The 24,801-nt window shown below is 43.4% G+C and overlaps 1 protein-coding gene and 1 long non-coding RNA gene across 4 annotated transcripts in view; one reads left to right on the top strand and one right to left on the bottom strand.

The window, feature by feature from the left end:
* The first annotated feature begins 7 nt into the window (after window positions 1–7).
* LOC140482719 (uncharacterized) lies at window positions 8–24,490 on the top strand. Its single transcript, XR_011961779.1, has 3 exons — window positions 8–198; window positions 6,474–9,015; window positions 23,207–24,490. It is a non-coding gene; the product is annotated as an uncharacterized lncRNA (long non-coding RNA).
* phactr2 (phosphatase and actin regulator 2) overlaps window positions 18,825–24,801 on the bottom strand; it is a 131,092-nt gene continuing 125,115 nt past the window's right edge. For all 3 annotated transcript variants that reach the window (XM_072580261.1, XM_072580262.1, XM_072580260.1), the window contains 3 exons: window positions 24,485–24,622; window positions 23,131–23,207; window positions 18,825–22,407 (listed from right to left, as the gene is read on the bottom strand). In XM_072580261.1, the coding sequence (XP_072436362.1) occupies window positions 22,392–22,407; window positions 23,131–23,207; window positions 24,485–24,622 (231 nt within the window). In that variant the 3' untranslated portion in view covers window positions 18,825–22,391. The remainder of the gene's footprint in view (window positions 22,408–23,130; window positions 23,208–24,484; window positions 24,623–24,801) is intronic.

The following is a 24,801-nucleotide window of genomic DNA, read 5'->3' as shown; positions in this document are numbered from 1 at the left end:
TCACTGAGTCCCTGGTGTTGAAGAATGTGTCCTCTCCTGTTTTTAATCTTGTTTAAAATTCAGCAAACAACTGATTATATTTATTCGCTGTTTCCGTTTGCGGTTTTCCAGGAAAGGGACAACACGGGGTTCAAAACAGAATCTTCTGGAATTCGGGGGAGGGAGGAGCTCCAGAAACTTACAATTATCAGGGAACTGGTAGGAGCAAAGTGAAGAAGAGTGATAATCGTTAAGTACGATTGAAGTGATTGTTCACAGCCTTTGGGGAATCCTGTTCATAGAATCTCTACAGACTGGAAGCAAGCCATTTGGCCCACCAGGTCAATACTGACCCTCTGAAGGGAACCCCCCCCTCCCCCCAAAAAAATAGCCCTGCAGCCCTGCATTTCCTATGTTTATTCCACCTAACCTACACATCCCTGAACGTTATGCACAATTTAGCTTGGCCAACCCACCTAACTTGCACATCTTTGGGACTGTGAGAGGAAACCCGAGCACCCAGAGGAAACCCATACAGACACTGGGAGAATGTGCAAACTCCACACAGTTAGTCACCTGAGGGTGAAATCAAATGTGGGTCCCTAGTGCTGTGAAGCAGCTGTGCTAACCACTGAGCCACCATGCCATCCATGGTACAGAGTAAAGTTCTAGAACTGAGATAAGTCCCTGGGTCCTGATGGCCCGAAACGTCGATTTCGAAGCTACTTGGATGCTGCCTGAACTGCTGTGCTCTTCCAGCACCACTAATCCAGAATCTGGTTTCCAGCATCTGCAGTCATTGTTTTTACCTCGTTGATTTTAACCCTGATGGATTTCATCCTAGGATCTTAAAAGAAGCAGGTGTTCAGGTTGTTAATGTGTGGTTTTAATTATTCAAAATTCAGTAGATTTGGGGAAGGTTCCTTTCATTTATAAATTAACTAATGTAACTCATTTATTTAAAAAGGGAGAGAGGAAGAAAGCAGGTAACAGGCCAGTTAGCTTAACATTGGTCATAGGGAAAATGTTAATGGCAATGATAATAGTGCTTTTGGATAAGTTCAAGGTAATCAGACCGGGGCCAGTATGGTTTTGTCAACGGGAAAATATTTGTTTTATTACATTTCTTTGAAGAACTAACTTGTGGTTCAAAGGGAATGTATTGTATTGTGTTGAAACTTTGAGAAGACATTTGACAATGTAATATATCAAAAGTTATTGCAGAAATTAAAAGCTCCTGCTGTAGAAAGGTAACCTTGGCAAAGGTAGAAGATTAGAAACAAAACAGAACTCTAACTACTGGAATCCAAAGTAGACAGGCAGGAGGCTGGAAGAATACAGCAAGCCACGCAGCATCAGGAGGTAGAGAAGTCAACATTTTGGGTATAACCTTCTTCAGGACTGGGGGTGGGTGTAGGGAGAGCTACAGATAAAAGGAGTGGCAGAGGCACGGTGGTGAAATGGGAATACGTTAAGACAAACAGGAAGCTGACAGTAGGAATAAATTGGTCTCTTTCAGGCTGGCAGGTTATCACAAGTGGTGTGCATTGGGACCAGTGCTCTTTTTTACATTTTATATAAATGATTTGCATTAAGGGACTGAAGGCTTGGCTGCTAAATTTGCTGTTGACACAAAGGTAGGAAAGTGTGTTGTGAAGGAGAAAGTGAGGACTGCAGATGCTGGAGATCAGAGCTGAAAAATGTGTTGCTGGAAAAGCGCAGCAGGTCAGGCAGCATCCGAGGAGCAGGCGAATCGACGTATGTTGTGAAGAGGAAATGAGCTTACAAAGGGATATGCATTGATTTAGTGGGCAAAGATCTGCAAATGGGAAAGCATGAAATTGTCAAATTTTGGCAGAAAATAAGCACTTAAAATAAATTGTGAGATGTTGCAGAGCTCTGATGTGCAGAGAAATCTGGGTGTCCTAGAGCTTGAGTCACAGAAGGATTCCATGCAGGTGCAGAAAATAATCCAGAAAGCTGATGGAACGTTATAGTTTATTGCAAGGGGAATTGAATGCAAGAGTAAGGAGATTATGCTTCAGTTATACAGAGCATTGGTGAGACTATATCTGCAGTAGTGTACAATAATAGTCACTGTACTTAGGGAGGAAGTTAATGCATTGTCAGCAGTTCGTATTTACTGGACTAATATCTGGAATGAGTGGATTGCTTTATGAAAGGCTAGACAAACCAGGCCTGAATCCTTTGGAACAAAAAGAAAACGTGCTAGAAAATACCAGCAGGTCTGACAGAATCTGCGGAGTAAAATCAATGTTAACATTTCAAGTTCAGTGATGCTTCTGATGGTAGCTAGGAAAATGTTTTTTATGCAGAAGATAGGGTTTGGGGAGGGGGTAAGGAGCAAACAAAAGGTGGGGATAGAACCCAGAAAGAGAGAAGAACAGTTGCACAGACAAAGGAAAGGACAACGGTCAGCAAAGGTGATTGAATGGTTGCTAATGGCGACAATTAGTGGCTAACAATGGGTAGTGTGTAATAGCAGACCATGTGATAACAAGGCCTGGTGTGTTGGGGTAAGGACGTGGAAGAAGGTGCCTCCAGTCCTAAAATTGTTGAACTTGATATTGAGTCCTGAAGGCTGTAGAGTTCCCAAATGGAAAATGTGATGTTGTTCTTTCACATGTACTGAGCTTCGCTGGAGCACTTCAGCAAACCTGAGACAACATCGTTGTCTGGGTAACATGGTGGTGTGTTGAAGTGGCAGACAACTAGAAGCACAGTGTCTTTTTTGCAGACAGAACTTAGATGTTCTGTGAAGTGGTCACCCAGTCTATGCTTCGTTTCCCCAATGTAGAGGAGACAATATTGTGAGCCGTGCAGGTAAAGTGCTGATTTACTGGGAATGTGTGTTTGGGCCCTTGGATACTGAGGAGGGAGTCTAAATGTGTGGTACTGGAAAAGCACAGCAGGTCAGGCAGCGTCAGAAGAGCAGGAGAGTTGATGTTTCAGGTACTAACTCCATACTGAGGAAGGAGAAAGTAAATGGGCAGATGTTGCGCCTTCAGCGGTTGCAGAGGAAGGTGCCATGGGGCTGGTGGGGTGTGTTGGTGATGAAAGAGGAGTGGACCAGAGTGTCCTGGGGGGTGCGATCCTTGCAGAAGGCTGACAAGGGAAGGAAGGGCTCTATTTATCTGATGGTGGCATTCTGTTGGAGGTGGTGGAAATGGTGGTTAATGATCCTTTGGATGTGAATACTGGTGGGAATGGCAGGTGAAAACAAGGGGAACCCTAACACTGCTGCGGGAGGAAGGGAGTTAGTGAGGGCTGCAGTGCAGGAGATCAGTCGGATGTGGCTGAGGGCCCTGTCAACTACAGTGCTGAGGAATCTTTGGTTGAAGAAGAAGGCAGAGATTTCGGAGCCCCCTTGTCGAAGTTGGCATCAACAGAACAGATGCAATGTAGACAGAGAAACTGGGAGAACGGGAGAGAGTCGTCACAGGAAGCAGGGTGCGAGGATGTATACTCCAGATAGCTGTGGAAGTCTGTTGGTTTGTAGTAAATATTAGTGGCCAGTCTATCCCCAGAAATAGAAATATAGATGTCGAGGGAGGGCGAAGTCAGAGATGGGCCGGGTGAAGATGACAGCAGTGTGAAAATTGGAAGTGATATTGATAAACTTTTCCAATTCCAGGCTAGAGAGGGAAACTGCACTGATGATATAACTCACTGATCATAAAAAGGATTGTAGGTTGGGGCTAGAATAGGACTGGAACAAGAATATTCCACGTACACCTCATAAAGACAGGCACATCTGGAGTCCATGCGGAGACCTGTGGCCGTTCCTCTGACTGGAAGAAAGTGAGAGGAATCAAAAGAGAAGTTGTTGAGGGTGAGGACAAACTCAGCCAAGCGGAGGAGGCTGGTGGTGGGCGCGGACATTTCAGGCCTTTGTTCCAGGAAGAAGCAGAGAGCCCTGAGACCATTCTGATGGGGGATAGATGTGTAAAGGGATTGCCTGTCCATGCTAACAGGGAGGCAGCTGGAGCCCACAAACTGGAAATTCTGAAACCGGTGTAAAGTCTCAGAGGAATCGCAGATGTAAGTGGGCCGGGACTGGAGAAGGGGTGAAAAAACCGAGTTGAGGTCGGAGGAGATGAGTTCTGTGTGGCAGGAGCACGCAGAAACACTGGGTCTGTCCCCGCAGCCTTGTTTGTAGATTTTGGCTGGAAAGTAGAAGTGAAGGACTGGGGTCTATCAGTGACAGGAGATCACCAGATGAAATGGGGTTAGTGGCCATTGTGGATATGGTAGCCTGATGTATAACTGCGGAACCGTGGTCTGGGGAAGATAGAAGGAGATATCAGAGAGCTGGAGCTCAGTCTCTACAATGTAGCGGTCAGTATGCCAGACTACAATAGTACCACCCTTATTGGCAGGTTTAATGACAAAGTCAGGGTTGGATCTGAGAGCATGGAGTGCAGTCAGTTCGGAGGGAGACAGGTTGCATTGGGTAAGGATTGGGGGATGGGGGTAGAGAAACTGAGGCGACCAATGTCATGTCAACAGTTCTCAATGAACAGGTCGAGTGCAGGTAAAAGGCCAGAGGGAAGGGTCCAGGTGAAGGGAGAGAGTTGGAGTTGAGTGAAGGGGTCTATGGGACAGGGAGAGGACTCTTGTCCAAAGAAATGGGTACCAAGGCAATGGAAGAAGAGTTCAACATCATGTTGTACCCTTAATTCATTAAGGTGGGGACACAGAGGGATAAAACTAAGGCCTCTGCTGAGGACAGAGTATTTAGCACCTGAGAGCAGAAGGTCAGATGTAAGGTAATAAATACACCACAGGAGGTGGGGTTGAGGGAGTCATAGGGGATGAAGTCAGAGGGAAGGGGAGGAAGGTTCCAGAGGTTCCAGATGCCTGAAAGGAAAAGAAAAGGTTTCTTGTTCGTGCGGTGAATGAGCCGGAGGATGAAGTGGAACTGGGGGACAGGGCAGTTCCAAATCCACAGTGTGAAACAGTGTTGTTGGAGAGAGAGCTTGAGGATGTGCACGTGACAACCTGTGGCAGTGATTGTGGATCTCATGGTGTGGCGAGAGCAGCTGAATCCTTTGAAACAAATTAAATCCTAAGGAGACTTTACTGGGTGGATGTTGAAAGGATGTTTCCTCTTTTGGAAAAGTCTAGAATTAGGGGGTCATGGTTTACAAACAAGGGGTTACCCAGTGAAAATAGAGAAGCAACAAAAAAAAGCATTTCTCTCAGAATTATGAGTTTTTATAATTTCCTTCCTGAAAACTTAGTGGATGCAGAATCTTGAAATATTTTTAAGGCAAACATAGATTCTTGATGACCCAGGGATGAAAGATTATTGAGGATATGCAGGAATGTGGAATTGAGGTTAAATTCAGATCAGCTCTGGTTTTATTAAATGAAACCAGACTCGAAGGACTGAAAAGCCTACTCCTGTCCCTTGTCTGTCCCCTTGTTTGTCTGTCTGTTTCCTGAAGTTTGAGCATCTCTGAGGTTATTGTTGGGGTCAAATGTTTGAATCTCCCCTGATATTTGCAATGAATTAATTTTGTAGTTTTTGTATGCTTTCATACAGCTAATGGTTTATCCCCAATTGGACAATTACTTTTTTATGCTCATTGTTAAAAGTACATTGGCAGCCTCTTGTAAATTTGTTCAATGATTGACCACAATGGTGAATAAAACACATAGTTTACCAAGATAATATCAACCAAAGAGCTGCAGATGCTGGAGATGTGAAACTAAAGCAGAAATTGTTGAAGCGACTCAGCAGGTCTGGCATCTTCTGTGGAGAGAAAACAATTAAAAGTTTTGAGTCTAGTGATTCTTCTTCAGAACATCATAATCAGTCAGGTCTCACTCTTGAGATGTGACTTGTCCAGTATGACCATCATGGAACATAATACTCCATACTGTCCAATCAAACACTCCATGCCAAATATTGCACTGTTTACATAAAGGCTGTACTTATATGGCGAAAGTTTGCGACTTGCTGATGCAATGTCCGATTAAAAGATATTGGTGGAGAGAGAATTACGATATTGGCAGCTTGACTACTCTTTGCAATGTAGGTTTCTGACACCAGGGGGTAGTATAAGCTCAGCACCGGGAGCATAAGCTGTCAGTGCAGTCAATATAAGACAAAGTGGATTCTGGATTAGTGGTGCTGGAAGAGCACAGCAGTTCAGGCAGCATCCGAGGAGCAGTAAAATCAACATTTCGGGCAAAAGCCTTTCATCCTGTATTTCTGATGAAGGGCTTTTGCCCGAAACGTTGATTTTACTGCTCCTCGGATGCTGCCTGAACTGCTGTGCTCTTCCAGCACCACTAATCCAGAATCTGGTTTCCAGCATCTGCAGTCATTGTTTTTACCTACAAGACAGAGTGGAAGCTAGTGCCTAGCTACAAAGATATAAACAAAGTCTAGCTTTTAATTCTACATAATGTGTGATGATGAAACATAATAGTTACTGACTCAGATCTAATGTTTGTTCATTAAGCTGAGTCAGAATGATCTGGCTGTGGCTTCCAGCAGCTGATTTAAGATGGCATTTCGATATTGCACTGAAGACAACACACTGAGTTCCACATCATCAGACTTGAAATCTCTCAGGTTAGTTGTTAACTTCTCCAACAAGGACCCATATGCTTTTTTTTCTGATGAAAGATGCATTAGCATACCTTGAAGGACAGAGCAAAGATGTCTTAGTCTTGATCTCTCTCAAGTGCAAAGCCACCAATACTGATTAACTAGCTCGTTGTTCTTTGTGGAATCTTGCTGGGTACAGATTGGCTGTCAGCCTTCCCAACGTTACCACAGTGACTGCATTCAAAAACTTAATTGGCTCTGGAGTGTCTTGCAGTGTTCTGAGGACACTAGGGTTATTAAAATGCAATTTATTTTGATTATAGAACAATCAGGCTTGTGATATTGCATGTAATTAATGAATACTTTCAAAGAGGAGTGGCATTAGAGGAAAAGAATTCACAGAGTACTGAATGTGGGTGTTATTCAATCCTTAGTGTAAAGAGAAATATTCCTGTGAATGTTTATATTTCCTCTTTGTAAATTCTGACATCCACATTTACACGTGGAAACATGCCACATTGTCACTACACCCATCCACCAGTGGTGGTATGATAGTGTCTCTGCTGGACAGTGACTCTCAATGGGGATGCATCTTTAATGTTGCTCATGTACAAGAACGTTAGTAGGGATAGTCCAGGTAACTACAGACCAGTGAGCCTGATGTCAGTGGTGGGAAAGTTTCTGGAGAAGGTAGTGAGGGATAAAATATATTTATATTTGGAAAAGAATGGGTTTATCAGTGAAAGGTACCATGGTTTTGTGCAGGGTAGATCATGCCTCACGAACTTAATAGAGCTCTTTGAGGAAGACACCAAGTTGATAGATGAAGGAAAGGCTGTAGATGTCATATACATGGACTTTAGTCAGCCATTTGATAAGGTTCCCCATGGTAAACTAATGAAGAAAGTGAAGTCACATGGTGTTCTAGCTAGGTGGTTAAAGAACTAGTTGAGCAACAGGAGACAGAGAGCAATAGTAGAAGGGAGTTTCTCGAAATGAAGAAAGGTGACCAGTGGTGTTCCACAGGAAACTGTGTTTGTAATATACATGAATGTTGTTTGTAATGTACATAAGTGATCTGGAGTAGGACATTATTGGTCTGATCAGTAAGTTTGAAGATGACACAAAGATTGGTGGAGTAGCAGAAAGCATAGGGGACTGTCAAAGAATACAGGAGGGTACAGATAGACTGGAGAGTTGGGCGGAGAAGTGGCAGATGGAGTTCAATCCAGGCAGATATGAGGTGATGCATTTTGGGAAGTCTAATTCTAGAGGCAACTATACTGTAAATGGAAGAGCCTTGGGAAAAGGTGATGGGCAAAGAGATCTGGGAGTTCAGGTCCATTGTACCCTGAAGGTGGCTGCACAGGTGGATAGAGTGGTCAAGAAGGCATATGGTATGCTTACCTTCATTGGATGGGGTATTGAGTATAAGAGCTGGCAGGTCACGTTAAAATTGTACAAGACTTTGGTTCAGCTGCATTTAGAATACTGTGTACAATTCTGGTCGCCACATTACCAAAAGGATGTGGACGCTTTGGAGAGGGTGCAGAGAAGGTTTACAAGGATGTTGCCTGGTATGGAAAGTGCTAGCTATGAAGAAAGGTTGAGTAGGTTAGGACTGTTTTCAATGGAAAAGAGGAGATTGAGAGGGGACCTGATTGAGGTCTACAAAATCATGAAGGGTGTGGAAAGGGTAGATAAAGATAAGCTTTTTCCTGGATAAGGGATTCAATAATGAGAGGTCACGCATTCAAGGCAAGAGGTGGAAAGTTTAAGGGGCATATACGCAGCAAGTACTTTAACAGAGGGTGGTGGGTGCCTAGAACGCATTGCAGTATAGGCAGGCACGGTAGATTCATTTAAGGTGTGTCTGTACAGATGCATGAGTAGTTGGGGAGCAGAGGGATACAGATGCTTAGGAATTGGGCGATAGATTTAGACAGTGGATTTGGATCACCTCAGGCTTGGAAGGCCGAAGGGCCTGTTCCTGGGCTGTAAATCTTCTTTGTTTTTTGTTAATGCATTAGTGGTCAATTTCTTGCAGCATGGTATATAATCAGAGATCGGAGCCACATTCTTATTTGTCTCCATGTTGTTTATTTCTCTGACTCTTTACTCTGCTTTGTCTCTCTCCCTCCCTCTCACACACACACAGTGTATTTTTCTTTCTTTGTGGTTAAAAGGAGGTAGGTAGTATAGAGTGGGGTGTCCCAGGCTAATAACTGCATTTAGTGTGAAGGGCGCAGTGACAATATGGTCACTGGAGCTTCCTAAACTATTCCAGTCTTGGATCTCACTATCTTCTTAACTTTATGTCTCCTAGTGCAATCACAGCAGTAACAACATTCAAAACATACTTTGTTGGCTCGAAAATATATTGGGATGTACTGAGGCTGGAAGATACAGTGGACATGTTGTAAGAGATCACAACTGGGAGTATCAACTGAAATGTAAGTTAGACAGCTGCAGTGCAGCGAGAGTTGAGAAACTTATGAAAATGAAGTACTGGATATTTATTTGAGTTGCCCAGTATAATATCATCTTTTGAAGCAGTGAGGGAGAGAATTTGAGACCCAGCAACACTGAGGATCTTTTTGAGTGAAGGTATTTTCGCCTCATCACTGCCCTCTCGTTGAGCTGTGGAATTGTTTGAAAGCTATAAGCGCCAAAGCAGCAAGGTGATAAAGGCATCCAGAACCTGCAGATAAAAAGGATCCTTCTTGCTCTCTCTCTCTCTCTCTCTCTCTCTCTCTCTCTCTCTCTCTCTCTCTCTCTCTCTCTCCCTAACTCACTGTAGTACCCTGAGTGGGGCAAACACAGAAAAACTGATAAATCTTACAAGAAAGAATTTTAAGAACAACAGAGCCAAGTCTACCCATCAACCGTTGAATTAAGATCAACTCTCAGCCTGCAGTCAACAGCATGTCTTCATTGATAAAACTGGACCACAAGAACTCAGAGCACAAATGGGTCATTCAGCTTTTCACATTTGCTCTGCCATTCAGTTAGATCAGGGCTGATCTGATAACCCTCAACTCTACTTTCCTACCGTTTCTCCTTAATTCTTGAATCCTTTCCTGTTTAATAAACTATCTCAGTCTTCAATATGTTCAATGACCCAGCCTCCACAGTAAAGAATTCCACAGATTCACTACCGTCTGAGAGAGGAAAATCCTCCTCATCAAAATAAAAGGACAGAGAAAATAACTTCCCACTTCTTCATCTGAGGCTTTGGTCTTTAGAATTTTGTTTCCCAGCTCTATATTATTTTTGCAGCCATAGTATTGATGTTAATCTTTTTGTCTGTCTTTATCCCAATTTACTGAATGTATTTGGGGTTTTGCAGGGGTGTAGTTTAAGTAGCATAGCAGTAGATTAGAAATCACTTTCTCTTTTCTCATTAAAGTTAACTGCATTACAATAAATAAAGTTATTTTTCTGTTAGTGACGAAACCTGGTGTGAATTGCTTTTATTCTAAATAGTTGTCGGTCATACAAATTAGTGAGTTCACTGGGGTTTTACATATTCATACATTTTGTGATGGTTTGTGGAGCAATGGGGTAAGACTATCAGTGCACTCTTCCCACTTAAATTACCACACTATGAATTCTCAATCAGAGCCTGTTGAAGTCTTGCTAATCATGGACACATCATTCAGACAATCTGCTGTCACTCAGTCCACAACTCCACTTGTGATTCAGTGTGTAGCCCACGGAATTGGCAAGTGTAGGTCTGGTCGACCCTGGCCTCAATCTCAAGTCTGTCATATATAAATCACGGGAGCAACTCATCACAACTCCTCGAACACCAACTCCCAAACCCATGTTGTGCACGAGCTACAAACAAGTGAGGACATCACCACCTTTAAGTTCTTCCCGAGGTCACACAGCATTCTTGCTGAAAACGATATCACTGCCTCTCCATTATTACTAAATAACAGTTCTGGAAGTGCTTAGTAACTCAGTGTGCTTATCTACAGTACACCATTATGACTGTAGTAGTTCAAGAATGAAGCTCACCACCACCTTCTCAAAGACCATAAGAGACAAGTCATAAATGCTCTGTCTACTGTCAATGTCCCAAACATAAATGAATAGGAAAGGCTGAACAGCAATAAGATAGTTAAGAAAGATAAAGAACTTTTCTTTGCTGGGCACTGTAATGTGTCTGGAATAATGAGAAAGGTTGCAGCTGAAAGGAACCCAGTGATGAGCCACTAATTTATACTTGATCAAAGTGTTAACTACGATCAAAGTGTTAACTACATTTCTGGGTTATCCCTATGCATTCAGGGCCAGATTTTCAGCTTCCACCATTTTCCCTCCATGAACTTGAACTCATCCAAAATTCTGCTATTGTTGTCGTATCTTGCTCAAACTCTGAATCACCCTCTGCTCACTGGCTCACACCATCTCCTACCCCTGCATTGCCTCAACTTTAAAACTTGCTTCCTCAAAGCTTGTTGAAAAGAACGATGTGCTGCTGAAGGTTTTAATCTTTCACCCATCAGGACAAACACAATAGTGACAATTTTCAATCAATTACATTGAACTTTCCATTGCTACAATCTCAGCTGGCGGTGATACTGGACAAGTCAGATTTCAGAGTGAAACTTGGCTTTGTCGAAAGATAATCTGGTTGCCTTTTAATACCCCTTTATTTTGAAAAAGGAACTGATGCTGTAAATCAGAAACAAAAACAGAAATTGCTGTAAAGGTTCAGCAGTGCTGGCAGCATCTGTGAAGAGAAGTCAAGAGTTAAAGTTTCACATCTGGTGACCCTTCCTCAAACCCAAAACATTAACTCTGAATTCTCTGCACAGATGCTGCCAGACCTCCTGAGCTTTTCTAGCAACTTCTGTTTCTTCTATATGTGTTGCTAAATCATTGGACTCATCAGCTCGAAGATTTTCTTTTTAAAAATTGAATTTAGAAGAATATTAACAAAACTTAAGACAGCCTGGCATTAGAATTTCCTTTTTTAACTCATACAACATAGAAACACAACTCAAACATAAAGCGATACATGGTTCAGTTGACTTTAGAACCCAAGTTTTGAATTAATATTTCATGAATTTGCACCACACCAGCAAGAAAGCAACAGGGAACTATAGGCTCACTTGTAATTCAAAAAAGATGCAAAGTTTGAACAGGATCATTTAGTGTTCAGAGAAAATGCCTTTAGATCCATCTTCATTCTTGCTTTCAAAGCTACCATGCCCCTCTCTATCTCTGTAATAGCCCTAGAACAATCCAATATCAAAGCTTTTCTGTAATCCTAGTCTGTATCTCTACTTTTCATTGGTGACTGTATCTTCCTCTGCTTGAGACACACACTCAGAATTCTAATGAGCTCTCTATCCTTCTCCACCACTCTGTTGTGTCTTATGCTTCCCTCATTAACCATGATCTTGATTATAATTGCCACTGTTTCTTTAAGTGGGACAACGTAATTTTTTTTTGGTAATGTTTGTGAATAGCACATAGATGAATGTTTTCATGAAGGTGTTGCATAAATACAAATTATTATTGTTCGTTGTGTACTTAGGGATTGTCAGTTTCTCATTAGAAAATCAAATGAAACAAAAGGCAACAAGTCCTGAACAAATTTCTCATTGCAGACAAAACGTCCAGACTCTAAAGTAATTAATATTTTAAAAATTTGTGTGGAACGAAGTCTTCTCCCAGATCTGGGCAGATTGTTGTGCAGTGCCAAGGAAGAGGATTAGGGGTTTTGGAAATTGCTGTTTGATTACGGAAGTTCAGTTTTCCGTGAACTACTGAAGTGAGTCCCTGAAAGACCTTCACTTTTAGGTTAAAAGTGTAGTAATCTGAGACTAACATTGTTGTGAGTGAACAGCAATAGGTGTATTGAATGTACCTGTTTACAGAGGATGGTGAGATTCATCCTCCTTTGAATCCTACAGACTCTGACTCCACATGCATATGAGCTGACGTCAGGATGGTGAGTGGCTTGGAAGGCAACTTGCAGCTGGTGATGTCCCTGTGTATCTACTGCCCTGGTCCTTCTAGATGGAAGTGATTGTGGATTTGAGGATCTTTGGTGAATTTTTGCAGTGCACCTTGTGGTTGGTACGCACTGCTGCTGTTGAGTGTTGATGTTAGAGGGAATGGATGCTTGGGGATGTGGTGCCAATCAAATGGGCTACTTTGTCCTGGATGGTGTCAAGCCTCTTGAGTGTTGTTGGAGCTGCATCCATCCAGGCAAGTGGGGGGTATTCCATCACACTCCTGACATGTGCCTGGTTGATAATGGACAGTCTGAGGAGTTACTCGCGACAGGATTCCGAGCTGTTGACCTGACCTGTGCCAAAATGTCCCTGAAAAGAATGGAGATTCAACAAAATATGATGTTTCGGGTACTGTCCAACCTTGGGTAGACACAATCTGTTGGTTGAGAGTTGGCCATCCTTAAAAGGATGGCCTCCTTTAGTCTGGAGAGCTCAATTTGAGAAGAATCCCTACTTTCACTGACCCAGACTGTCCTTGTGCAGAGACATTCCAGCTTAAAGATCCTTACTGTATGGCAGAGACTCCAACACAATGATTGCCATCTCCCAGGCCACATGGTTACAGTTCTGGTGCTGCCTGATGATGCAATAATGCAGTGGAGGGATGGTGGAGATGATCGAGAAGCTCAGCACCCTTGGGTTCTGAGGGATGGTCACTGAACCCAAAATGTTAACTCTGGTTCAGCAGCGCTGGCAGCATCTGTGAAGAGAAGTCAAGAGTTAAAGTTTCACATCTGGTGACCCTTCCTCAAACCCAAAACATTTACTCTGAATTCTCTGCACAGATGTTGCCAGGCCTGCTGAGCTTTTCCAGCAATTTCTGTTTTTGTCTCAGCGCCCTTGGGTGCCAATTGATCTGATCGGGCTCTTTCCAGTTGGCACCACCTTAAAACCAGGGAACTTGTTATGGCAGGAGTTTGGGAAGGATCCACAGAGAAATCAGTTTCAACAAGCCAGAGGGAGTGAGAGAGCGGCTATACAGGAAAGGATGGAAAACACCAGTTGCTCCATTGAAATTTACCATCCCACCCTAGTGGCACATCATCTTCAATGTCACTAGCAGTCAGAGAGACAGTGGCGCAGTGAAAATGTCACTGTACCAGATGTCCAGGCTAATGGTTTAGGGACAGAAGCTCACCTGAAAGCTGGGGAACCTAATTTTAATCTGTAATATCTGGAATTGAAACAGTAACCATTAAACCATAATCAGTTGTCATAAAAACCTGTCTGGCTCGCTAATGTCCTCTACAGAAAGTCATTCTACAGTCCTCACATGGTCATAGAGTCATACAGCATAGAAACAGACTCTTCGGTCCAACTAGCCGGTGTCAAACATAATCCCAAACTAAACTAATCTCACATGCCTGCTCCTGGCCCATATCCTTCCAAACCTTTCCTGTTCATGTATCTTTGCAAATGTCTATTAAACATTGTAATTGTACCCACATCCACCACTTTCTCAGGAAGTTCATTCCACATACGAATCACACTCTATGTAAAAAAAATTGCCCCTCATGTCTTTTATAAATCTCTCTCCTCTCACCTTAAGAATGTGCCTCCTTTACTTAAAATCCCCCATCCTAGAAAAAAGGCAATTACCAGCCTGTCAGAAGATTACCTATCATTCCCTGCACCCTTAAGTTTGCAAATAATCTTTCACATGACACCTTTTCAAATGCCTTCCAGAATCCATATGGACAATATCCAACAACAGTCATGGAGTCATAGAGATATACAGCATGGAAATAGACTCTTCGGTACAACTCATCCATGTTGATCAGATATCCGAAATTAATCTAGTCCTATTTGCCAGCATTTGGCCCGTATCCCTCTACACCCTTCCTATTCACATACTCATCCAGATGCCTTTTAAATCTTGCAATTGTACCAGCCTTCACCACTTCCTCTGGCAGCTCATTCCATACACGCACCACCCTCTGTGTGAAAATGTTGCCCCTTAGGTCTTTTTTATATCTTTCTCCTCTCACCCGAAACCTATGCCCTCTAGTTCTGGACTCCCCCACCCCAGGGAAAAGACTGTGTATTTATCCTATTCATACCCCTCATGATTTTGTAAACCTCTATAAGGTGACCCCACAACCTCCGATGCACGAGGGAAAACAACCCCAGCCTATTCAGCCTCTCCCTGTAGCTCAAATCCTCCAATCCTGGCAACATCCTTGTAAATCTTTTCTGAACCCCTTCAAGTTTCACAACATCCTTCCTAGAGCAGGGAGATGAGAATTGAACAGTCTGCCAATAGTGGCCTAACCAATGTCCTGTACAGCTGCAACGTGACCTCCCAATCCTATACTCAATGAACTGACAATAATGGCAAGCATACCAAATGCCTTCTTCACTAACCTATCTACCTGAGACTCCACTTTCAAGGATCTATCAACCTGCACTTCAAAGTCTCTTTTTTCAGCAACACTCCCTAGGATCTTACCATTAAGTGTATAAGTCCTGCTAAGATTTGCTTTCCCAAAATGCAGCACCTCGCATTTATCTAAATTAAACTCCATCTGCCACCCCTCAGCCCATTGGCCCATCTGGTCAAGATCCTGTTGCAATCTGAGGTAACCCTCTTCACTGTCCACTACACCTCCAATTTTTGTGTCAACTGCAAACTTAGTAACTATACCTCTTACGCTTACATCCAAATCATTTATATAAATGAAGAAAAGTCGTGGACCCAGCACCGATCCTTGTGACACTCCACTGGTCACAGGCCTCCAATCTGAAAAACAACCCTCCACCACCACCTTTGTTTTCTACTTTTGAGCCAGTTTTGTATCCAAGAGGCTAGTTCTCCCTGTATCCCATAAGACCTAACCTTGCTCACCAGTCTCCCATGGAGTACCTTGTCAAAAGCCTTACTGATGTCCATATAGATCACATCTACTACTCTGCCCTCATCAGTCCTCTTTGTTACTTTTTCAAAAAACTCAATCAGTTTGTGAGACATGATTTCCCATGCACAAAGCTATGTTAATTATCCCTAATCCGTCCTTGCCTTTCCAAATAAGTGTACCTCCTCTCCCTTAGGATTCCCTCCAACAACTTGTCCACCACCGCCATCAAGGTTGCCGGTCTATAGTTCCTTGGCTTGTCCTTACCATCCTTCTGAAATAGTGGCACCTCATGGATCCCTTTGTAATCTTAGGAAACCTTCTTCTCTCTCTACTCTGTCACCAATTTTGGTGTCATCTGCAAATGTATTAATCATGCCTTCTGTATTCTCATCCAAATCATTAAATACATGACAAACAAAAGAGGACCCAGAGCAGATCCCTGTGGAACACTACTGGTCACAGGCCCTCAGTCCAAAAAGCAACCCTCTGCCATTACTCTCTGCCTCCTGATGTTAAGCCAATTTTGTATTCAATTGGCAAACTCACCCTGAATCCTATGTGACCTAACTTTACGAATTAGTCTACAATGCAGAACATTGTCAAAGCCTTTACTAAAATCCAAATAAACACCATCCACCACCCTGCCAATAACAATCTTCTTTGTAACTTTCTCAAAAAACTCAGTCAAGTTTATGAGAAACAATTTTCCTTGCACAACCAAGCTGACTATCCCTAATCAATTTTTGCCACACTAAATGTCCATATCTTTTAGAATCACCTCCAACAATTTACCCACAACCGAAGTCAGACTCACAGGTCTATAGTTCCCCGATTTCTCCTTACAACTTTCCTTGAAATGAATTGAATTTATTGAATTGAATTGAATCTTAACCAAAGGTACAACATTTGCCACCCTCCAGTCATTGGGCACCTCACCCATAGTTATAGATGATGCAAATATTTCTGCAAGGGGTCTCATAGTTTCCTCCCTTATTTCCCACAATGTTCTGGGATACATTAGATCAGGTCCCAGAGATTTATTCACCTTTATATTCTCTAAGACAAGACACACACGATCATGTTTATGTTACTGACAAGGGAGTGGAGTAAATCGAACTCTACTTTTCTTACCTTTTGTACATAGACAAAGGTGTATTGATTTGTGTTTCCACCTTCTGAAACAGCGTTTGGTGTGCTTCCTGTAAACCCCGGTTTGTGGAATGAAATCAGAAATACGGTGTAATGCTGCATTCAGTCCCAGGGAATGGTTCTCATCACACATGCAAACCCACAGGCATACGAGGAAGGCAAAGACCTCTGTGGTGCAGTGGTAGGGTCTCTACATTTGAGCCATGATCACTGAATTCAAGCACCAGAGGTGTGTAATAATGTTACTGAAAAGGGTGATGATATTTACAAAGGGGAAAAAAAGAATAACTTCGACAACAAAGATATGGCTTTGAATTCACATGATTGTCAGATCCCAGAAAGCTGATGTCTAAAAGCAGGTTGTTGCAAAATTTCTTCAAGGTTGGTGCTGACAGAGCAAGATGATGTTTATAGACAGGAATGGGTCCACTTCTTTGGGAATATGTGGCTTTTCTATCGATATTAGGTTTCAAGAAGGCTTATTCAGCATTGAGGCAGATCAAGCTATTGATCCGAAGTCTGACTGTCTCTGTTCCGATGTTACATTCAGGCTAGACTACGAGCAAGGATGTACTGCTGAGACTGTTTAAGGCTCCAGTCAGATCGCATTTGGAATATTGTGAACAGTTTTGACCCCATATCTAAGGAAGGATGTGCTGGTGTTTTGGTGGAGAAGGGGGTCCAGAGGAGGTTTACAAGAATGATCCTGGAGATGAAGGGGTTGTCACGTAAGGAGCAGTTGAGGAGTTTAGAAGGATAAGGGGGCGGGGGGATCTGATTGAAACTTACAGAATACCAAGAGGCCTGGATAAAGATGATGAGGAGATATTTTCATTTGTAGGAGAGACGAGGATCCAAGGGCACAGCCTCATTGTGAAGGGATGACCCTTTGGAACTGAGAGGCAAAGAAATTTCTTTAGCCAGAGGATGGTGATTCTATGGAACCATTACCGCAGAGGACAATGGAGGCCAAGTCATTGAGTATGTTTAAGACAAAGGTAGATCAGTTCTTGATTAATAAGGGAATCTATGGTAACAGGGAGAAGACAAGACAATGGGTCGAAGAACAGATCAGCCATGGCCAAATGGCAGAGCAAACTCAATGGGCCCAATGGCTTAATTCTGCTCCTATGGGGTCTTTCGATGTTATGGTCTAAATTGATCCAGACTAAGGTCTGCAACCTGGCTGTTGTATTAAACCCTTAGCACATTGTGGCAAGGTGTCAGATATATATCAAGCTTTTCAAAGATGAGAGGAGTTCTGGTCATGGAGTCAATTTCAAATGATCAATTAGTTCTACCCTTCTGACCAAGGATCCAATCTTCGCCCTTAGAGCTAGATAGGGTTATTTAGCACCTCCACAAGTATAACATGGGTCAATGACTTTTTCTTTGTTACAAACTCTACAGGAGAGACATACTGTTTACAGTTCATTTGAATTTGTTAACTTTTGGAAGGATGTTGTGAAACTTGAAAGGGTTCAGAAAAGGTTTACAATGACATTGCCAGGGCTGGAGAGGTTGAGCTGCAGGGAAAGGCTGAATAGGCTGGGACAGTCAATTGTGTTCAAACTTTGGACAGTGGTGAGCAGAGTTAGAATCGTGAGCCATGTTGGTACATTGGTGAACACTACTGTTGTGTAATGTTACTGGTGAACACTGCTGCTGTTGTGAGCAATGTTGGTACAGTCATGATCTCTGTAGAGTTGATCCAGGTTTAAATTTCCAGTACTCACACAAAGTCACAGGTGTGCTCTATGGGACATTTACTCCAAGTGAGGAGAAGTGCAGAAAAAAAACATATGTGCTCATTCTAACTCCAGGGCTGTGCAATCTTACCTTTAGTGGAATGCAGAACTGCCTGATTGCAGGCATGTGTCTTTCAGACACAGGCCATTGCGCCTGTAGGACTAGAAGATAACAGATTCATTCAAAGAAGGGGAAATGTGGGAGCTCAGACAGCCCTTAACCCAAAATACCTGGTGGTTTATCATGTAACCCTTTTTGGGATCTTGCTATGCATTGATTAGCTGCTCTATTTTCCTGTGTTCCAAAAGGGACTACACTTGAAATGCATTTCATTGCCTGTAAAGCTCTGGGGTGTGCTGAATGTCAATGTCAATTTGTTCTTAAACACGTACTCTGGACTTATGATCAGTCCACCAGACCGCTCAAGTACCGGCATCAAAATAAAAAGATAATTGCTGAATGAGGCAAGGGGCATGAGCACTTGATGGAATTTTATTAAAGAAATTTTGACAGGTTACAGAACGAGTCAGCCAAAACATGTAACTAAGGCACTTCAGAACTGTGCTCAGTGATGAAAAACAAGTTAGCTAATAACAATGTCACATTAAATACTCCTAAAAGAGAGATTGTATAATGTAGGAACTTTTAAGAACATAGAAACACACACAAGTAACCTGGGTTCGCTGTAGAAATATTACAGGAACAAAGCACAGCATTTAAAACAAAAGCGAGACTTGGGGATACTTTTTTGAAAATATATAGAATATATATTGCAACACTTTACAAAATAAAACAGAGTTTGTAGAATTACTTGCCGATTCTAGACAGCATACATTCTTTTTTTTCCAGTTATTTACAACCAATAGAATTTATAAATCAAATTTACATTCAGGTGTTGTACAACCGTAGAGATCCCTCCGTCTATAAGACGAAGGACAGAACAAAATTTGAGAACAATAAAAATTTCTTTAGCAGCTGCCAGTCTTGTCTGTTGTGCAGGACAACTGGGGGAAAACAAAACTGTCTAGTTTTCCTGGAACTTCTGTTTAGACATCGCCATACAGTCTTCTTGCCTGAAACACCGCCTCAAATGAAATGAGAGGTTAATTTGGGTGGTTAAGTAAGGTAAAGTCATCAGAGGCTGTTATCTCAGAGAGGGATGGGTCATGGTGGTTTTACCCTGAGGATCACTGTGCCTCAGGTAAGGGGAGAGGTTGTGAAGGAGGATCCTTCATGGTAACCTCAGCCAGTGATGGGAACTGAACTTATGCTGTTGCCATCACAAACCAGCCAACTGAGCTAACCAACCCAAGTATTCTGGGAACTAAAAAACATAGGGTTGGGGGGGCAGGGGGGAAGAAAGGGGGTTGCAAGAGAGAGAAATGTTGATCAGGTAATCTTCAAACTAAAATGGGTGGGTGATTTCATCCTTGCAGAATAGGTTGCAACCTTCTGCAAGTAAAACATTCAGAATTAAGTTGGAGCATTGTTTTCGCTTACATTTTAGTTTGCTTTTCAAACCTCTTAATAATAAAAAAAAGGTATTCCAGGATATGGCAGGAGGCTGCTGCCATTCTTCTAGCCGTGCTTCCCTACAGGGAAGGAGGGTAATAGTAAACATGAAAGAATGGGTCTCCATCTCCTCTGGCAACATAAGGAGGAGCCGATAGCTGAGGGCAGGGGATAAAGGAGTTACTGTTCCCAGAGTCAGCAGGTTGTAATGAAGAGAGTGGACAAGCACGGCAGATATTGGAGGCAAGATCAAATAGCTCTGGATGTAGTACAACATAGGACAGTTCATCTGGCAGCGTACTAGATGTCCACAGCATCATGTACCAACATGTGACAGCATACTGGGTATAAACTTCATCATATATCAACGTTTCCTCTTTTCCAGCTCTCAGTTTACATAAGTATTTTAAATTCACAATCAGTTTACACTCTTTCAATGATGTGGAATCGTTTACTCTCTTACTTCTCTTCAGTGGATTCACAGGAAAGTTGCATTTCAACAGCAGATAGCCAATTGCCATCCCCATTGTAACTCTGGTATCCCACTACAACTGATTAAAATAAACATTCTCCTGAGCAGTCTCCCCAGTCAACCCTTGTTAGCAAAGCCTTTGCCCTTTTTCACATTTGTCCCTCCTGCCTGACCACAAATCACCATGGTTTCTCCTGTACTGAACATGAATCTTCGTGTTCTAATAAAAAAAAAGGCTGAATATCACAAGCCATTTGGGGAAAAAAAAAATTCGGTCCTTCTCAATTCCAAGTCTTCCGTCCAGGGTTAGAAATAACAAATGCAAGAGTGGAGACAGAAAGTACAAAGCAGATACCAAATCTCTCCCCTCTCCATTTTGATAAAACTTGACAGACTAAATTGATGAACTAACGAGAAAGCGAGTCAATTGGATGGACAATGGCTGGAGTGTGCTTTGGTACAATGGCAAGGTTTGAGAATAGCCAGCTCCCCACTCTGTAGTAAGACATGGTGAGTTTTGATTGTAGCTCATTAACTGTCTTTCTATCAGCCTTTCACCTGAAGGCTCTCCAACTTTGTTTCCCCAGATCAAAAGCCTTCATTTTCAGGCATGAGTGTCTTGGGGTGATTTCTGGTTCAAAGATCACCGTCATTTACTACCCTGTAATCTGGGGCAGTGAGTGAAGACACCCTGGGGAAGTGAGGGGAGTGGGGAAACGTGACCAGTCAGGCCATTGCAAAACAATGAGAGGACATGGTTACACGTTTTGTCAAGGTGCCCTTAAGGTCTCAATAAAAAAGACTACCAAACGCTCTGCAGGAGCAAGGGCAACTTGTCCAGCTAGCCCCCAACCCCTTTCCAATTGAATAAGTACATTTTGGAGGCAGAGGGAGCTAAGGTGAAAGTTGGGTTGAGGGTGAAAAGAAAAAAATCTATGGCCAATGGCTCTAATCCACTTGAATCTAGTCTGATCTCCATCATTCAAAGTTAAATATGTGGTTAGAATCTAGGTTCCATTTCCTGTGGTCCCAGTGCCAGCTCGCCTTCCTCCCCCAGTGAGAAAGAGTTACTGACCATCATTGACCTGCCTCTCTACAGCTCCATTCTTGTCTGCATCAGGCCTCGCTCTCATTAAGCTCATTGAGCAGTCAATTCATGCCCATCTTAAAATGTCCCACTTGACACAATAAAATAGAGATTTTCTTCTGTTACAGACATTGGCAACTAAAGCGGTCACCGCACATCCCACAAATAAGTATTACCGGCTTAGAAAATTAGCAGAGGGTTGGGGGGGGTGGAGTGGAGGGGAGGGGAGGGGAGGGGAGAGGGGAGGGGGGGGTGTAAGAGGAGAAACCAGTAACACCACAGACACACAATAGAGGCTTCTTTTTAGTTCAATGTGTTTTTTTTTATGCAGAATATGAGCGGTGTATGGTTTGGAGCTACCATCAGGACAGCTTTCTGTGCAGTTTTGAACAGCTAATAGCAGTCATTTGCTGTAGTTACATGAAGGAATAGGTTCCCCCTTTACAGAATCAGTTTGCCTCCTCCAGAACAAGAGGGTAGCAGAGAACAGCTTGTTAATGGCAGGGAGACAACACCCTGACCATAGTTCTGGACACAGGAGAACACAACAACAAAGCACCACAGTACTGACTGGTCAGCTGCCTGACACATTGGCAGCAAGGAGGGAATGACATTCGTTTTGCTGGAAAGCTTTAAAAAACGTTCCCCTTTATCTGGGATTCATTTCCCCCACCATCACCGACTCTCTACCTAACCCCCAATCGCCATTACATCAACATAGTCCTCATTTCTTCTCACCTCAACAAAAGAAGCCAGCCTGCCTCCACAGAGAAAGAATCTTTTTAAAAAAATTACTTAGATATTAAAACTTTTTTTGTGTGTGTGATGGTTTTGTTGTTGTTGCATGGTCAGCCCTCTGTTGAACATCTGCCTCTTGGCAGGGAAGGTGCACAGAACACATCTGGTGTAGCCTCATGCACCGTCTTCAATCCTCGACAATTTCAGTCTCTCTCCCTGAGCCTTGGTTACTTCATGGCCGGTGGAACCTGCAGGCAGGAAACAGGGTCCAAATTTCAATTGGCATCGACAGCAGCAATTCGCAATTACACAGCACCCGCTAGTGTTGCAAAATCTTTTAAAAGCTTGCAAAAATAAGCAAATTGACACCCAGAACTACAGAGGACAGATGTTCTAGAGAGAGAGAAGGTGGTGACGAAGGGACTACTATTTATTTTGTTTTTATTCTAGTTGGTTCCTGCTTGTTATAGCTCAGTGCTGTATGACCTGAGTAATTCAGTTAGTGCTCCCAAACAGCAGAGGGTACAAAGCCTGACATTTGGGAGAAGACTGAGCTCACTGTAGGATGCTCAAGTACTCTGTAAGTGACTCATGTCCTCAGGGGCTCAGAGTGAGGGGGAGGTGGTAATTGCTGCCTGAGCGGTGCTGGGGAATATCAGCAGCTGCACCTCCCGTGGCTGACCGAGGGAGGGAGTCGGGGGAACGTGGGAGGGATCCAATGTCATAATGCAGCATTTACAACAGCAACGCCAGGCATTCGGAACAACAGCAGAATTTATGACAGAGTCAGGCGGGGGGGTGAGGCGGTAGGACAAGAGGAAGAGGCTAGGAACAGATCAAACAGGGAGAGAGAGAGAGAGAGAGAGATGAGGGGATGGGGTGACAGGGGAGAGAGAGACAGAGAGAGAGAGATGAGGGGATGGGGTGACAGGGGAGAGAGAGAGAGAGAGATGGAGCGAAAGCGAGCTTACCTCGTTAGATGTCGGCTTTCTTCATGCACTTCCATTTCCCGGCTTTTGAATTCATTCAGTTCTTTCCGTATTGCAGCCTTTGTAAGCCGAAGGAGGAAATACAGAGAGAGAGAGAGAGAGAGAGAGATGTCACACGACTGACCATCATCAGATCAACAATTCAATCAAAACAAAAAGAACTGTGGATGCTGAAGATCTGAAACAAAACCAGAAATTGCTGGAGAAACTCAGTTCTGGACCGGAAACGTCGGCGCTGTTCCCCCGCCCCCAACTCTCTCCAGTGGATGAGTTTCTCCAGCACTAGGTTTTTGTTGGAGGTTAACAATTCAGCTGTTTTTCTGTGACTGGCAGCTCTCCACCCACTCTCCGGCCCCCGGGTGGAGAGCGGTCTGACAGTGTTAACCTGCAGCGATTAGAACCACCAACCCACATGCTGGGCTATGGTTTATCCCTGCTTCTGCAGTAAGGCAGGCTACACAAGCCAAACGCCAACTTTGATGGCTTGTGTCCTGTTACCGGACCCTGGCCACCACGGACAGATTTGGGATCTTGCTCTGCAGTCTTCCTTGTGCTGGGGAATCTACAATTGACGAAGATTAATTCCCTGTGCACTAAGCGACAGCCAGAATTAAACTACGAGCTCTGCCTACCCCCCCCCCCCCCCATAGATTTCCCATTCAGTGGAGCACATTCAAAGGGTAGTCACTGCCATACCAGCCAGATATTTGAGGGAGATATCTATATAATCAAACAGAACACTGGGAGAACTGTCATCCTTTTTCAAAATAAAGTGCTTTTCCATCTCTTATGTTCACCCAGGAAGAGCCTCTATCTCATATCTGGAAGGTGGGGTCTCCAATGCTGCAGTGCTCACTCCTCAGTAAAACACCAGAATGCCAGCCTGGATTAGGAACTGCAATGTCTGGAGCAGGTCTTGAATTTAGAGGGTTAAGTGGAGTGGAGACAGACAAGAGAGCAGCCCACAGTTTGCAGCAACCTCCTCAATACACCTGGGGAGGTCAAGTCAGTGACATTGAAACCAGGCTTTACTCGGGTTTGTGCAAATGCTCCCCTTAATAAGCATCACCTTGAAATGCCACAGAAACCATGTTAGGAAAGAGCCCCCAAAACAGAGCAGACAATGAGGTGAAATATTGGAGGGGAGTTAGGAGGATACTGAGGCTTTGGAATCTTTATTGGTCCAAAATGGCTCCCAGTTTGGACAGTCTCAATTTTAAATTTCTCATCTGTGATCAAACCCCTCCACGGCCTCCCCCCTACCTCTGGGATGCCCATGCTCCACCAGTTCTGGCAGCTGAACAGTGTCAATTGGGAAAGTGCTGGAGGTTCTCACCTTATCAGCAGGTGTCAGCCGGGTCCAGGGCTTGTCAGCTCGCCGATCATAGTCCTGGGCTTCTGTCACTTCCACATACTCGTTAAAACGCAGAATGCGCCGGGCTTGTAACTCTGCGACCGTTGGCCTGAGGCTAAGCTGTTAGGAAGACAGACCAATCATTAGCCACAGAAGATCTGAAAGTTCCTCTCAATCGAACATTGCATCAGCAAGAGACTGACATGGACTTAAATGTACAGCAGGCACCATGTCAAATGGCACCCTCTGTTATGAGGATGATTACCTAAAAGATCTTTCTGCACTGGTTAATTCTCCAC

This window comes from Chiloscyllium punctatum, chromosome 11, assembly GCF_047496795.1.
Source record: "Chiloscyllium punctatum isolate Juve2018m chromosome 11, sChiPun1.3, whole genome shotgun sequence".
NCBI lineage: Eukaryota > Metazoa > Chordata > Chondrichthyes > Orectolobiformes > Hemiscylliidae > Chiloscyllium > Chiloscyllium punctatum.
Note: the sequence above shows the minus strand (reverse complement) of the source record. Positions and strands in the feature narration are given on the sequence as shown.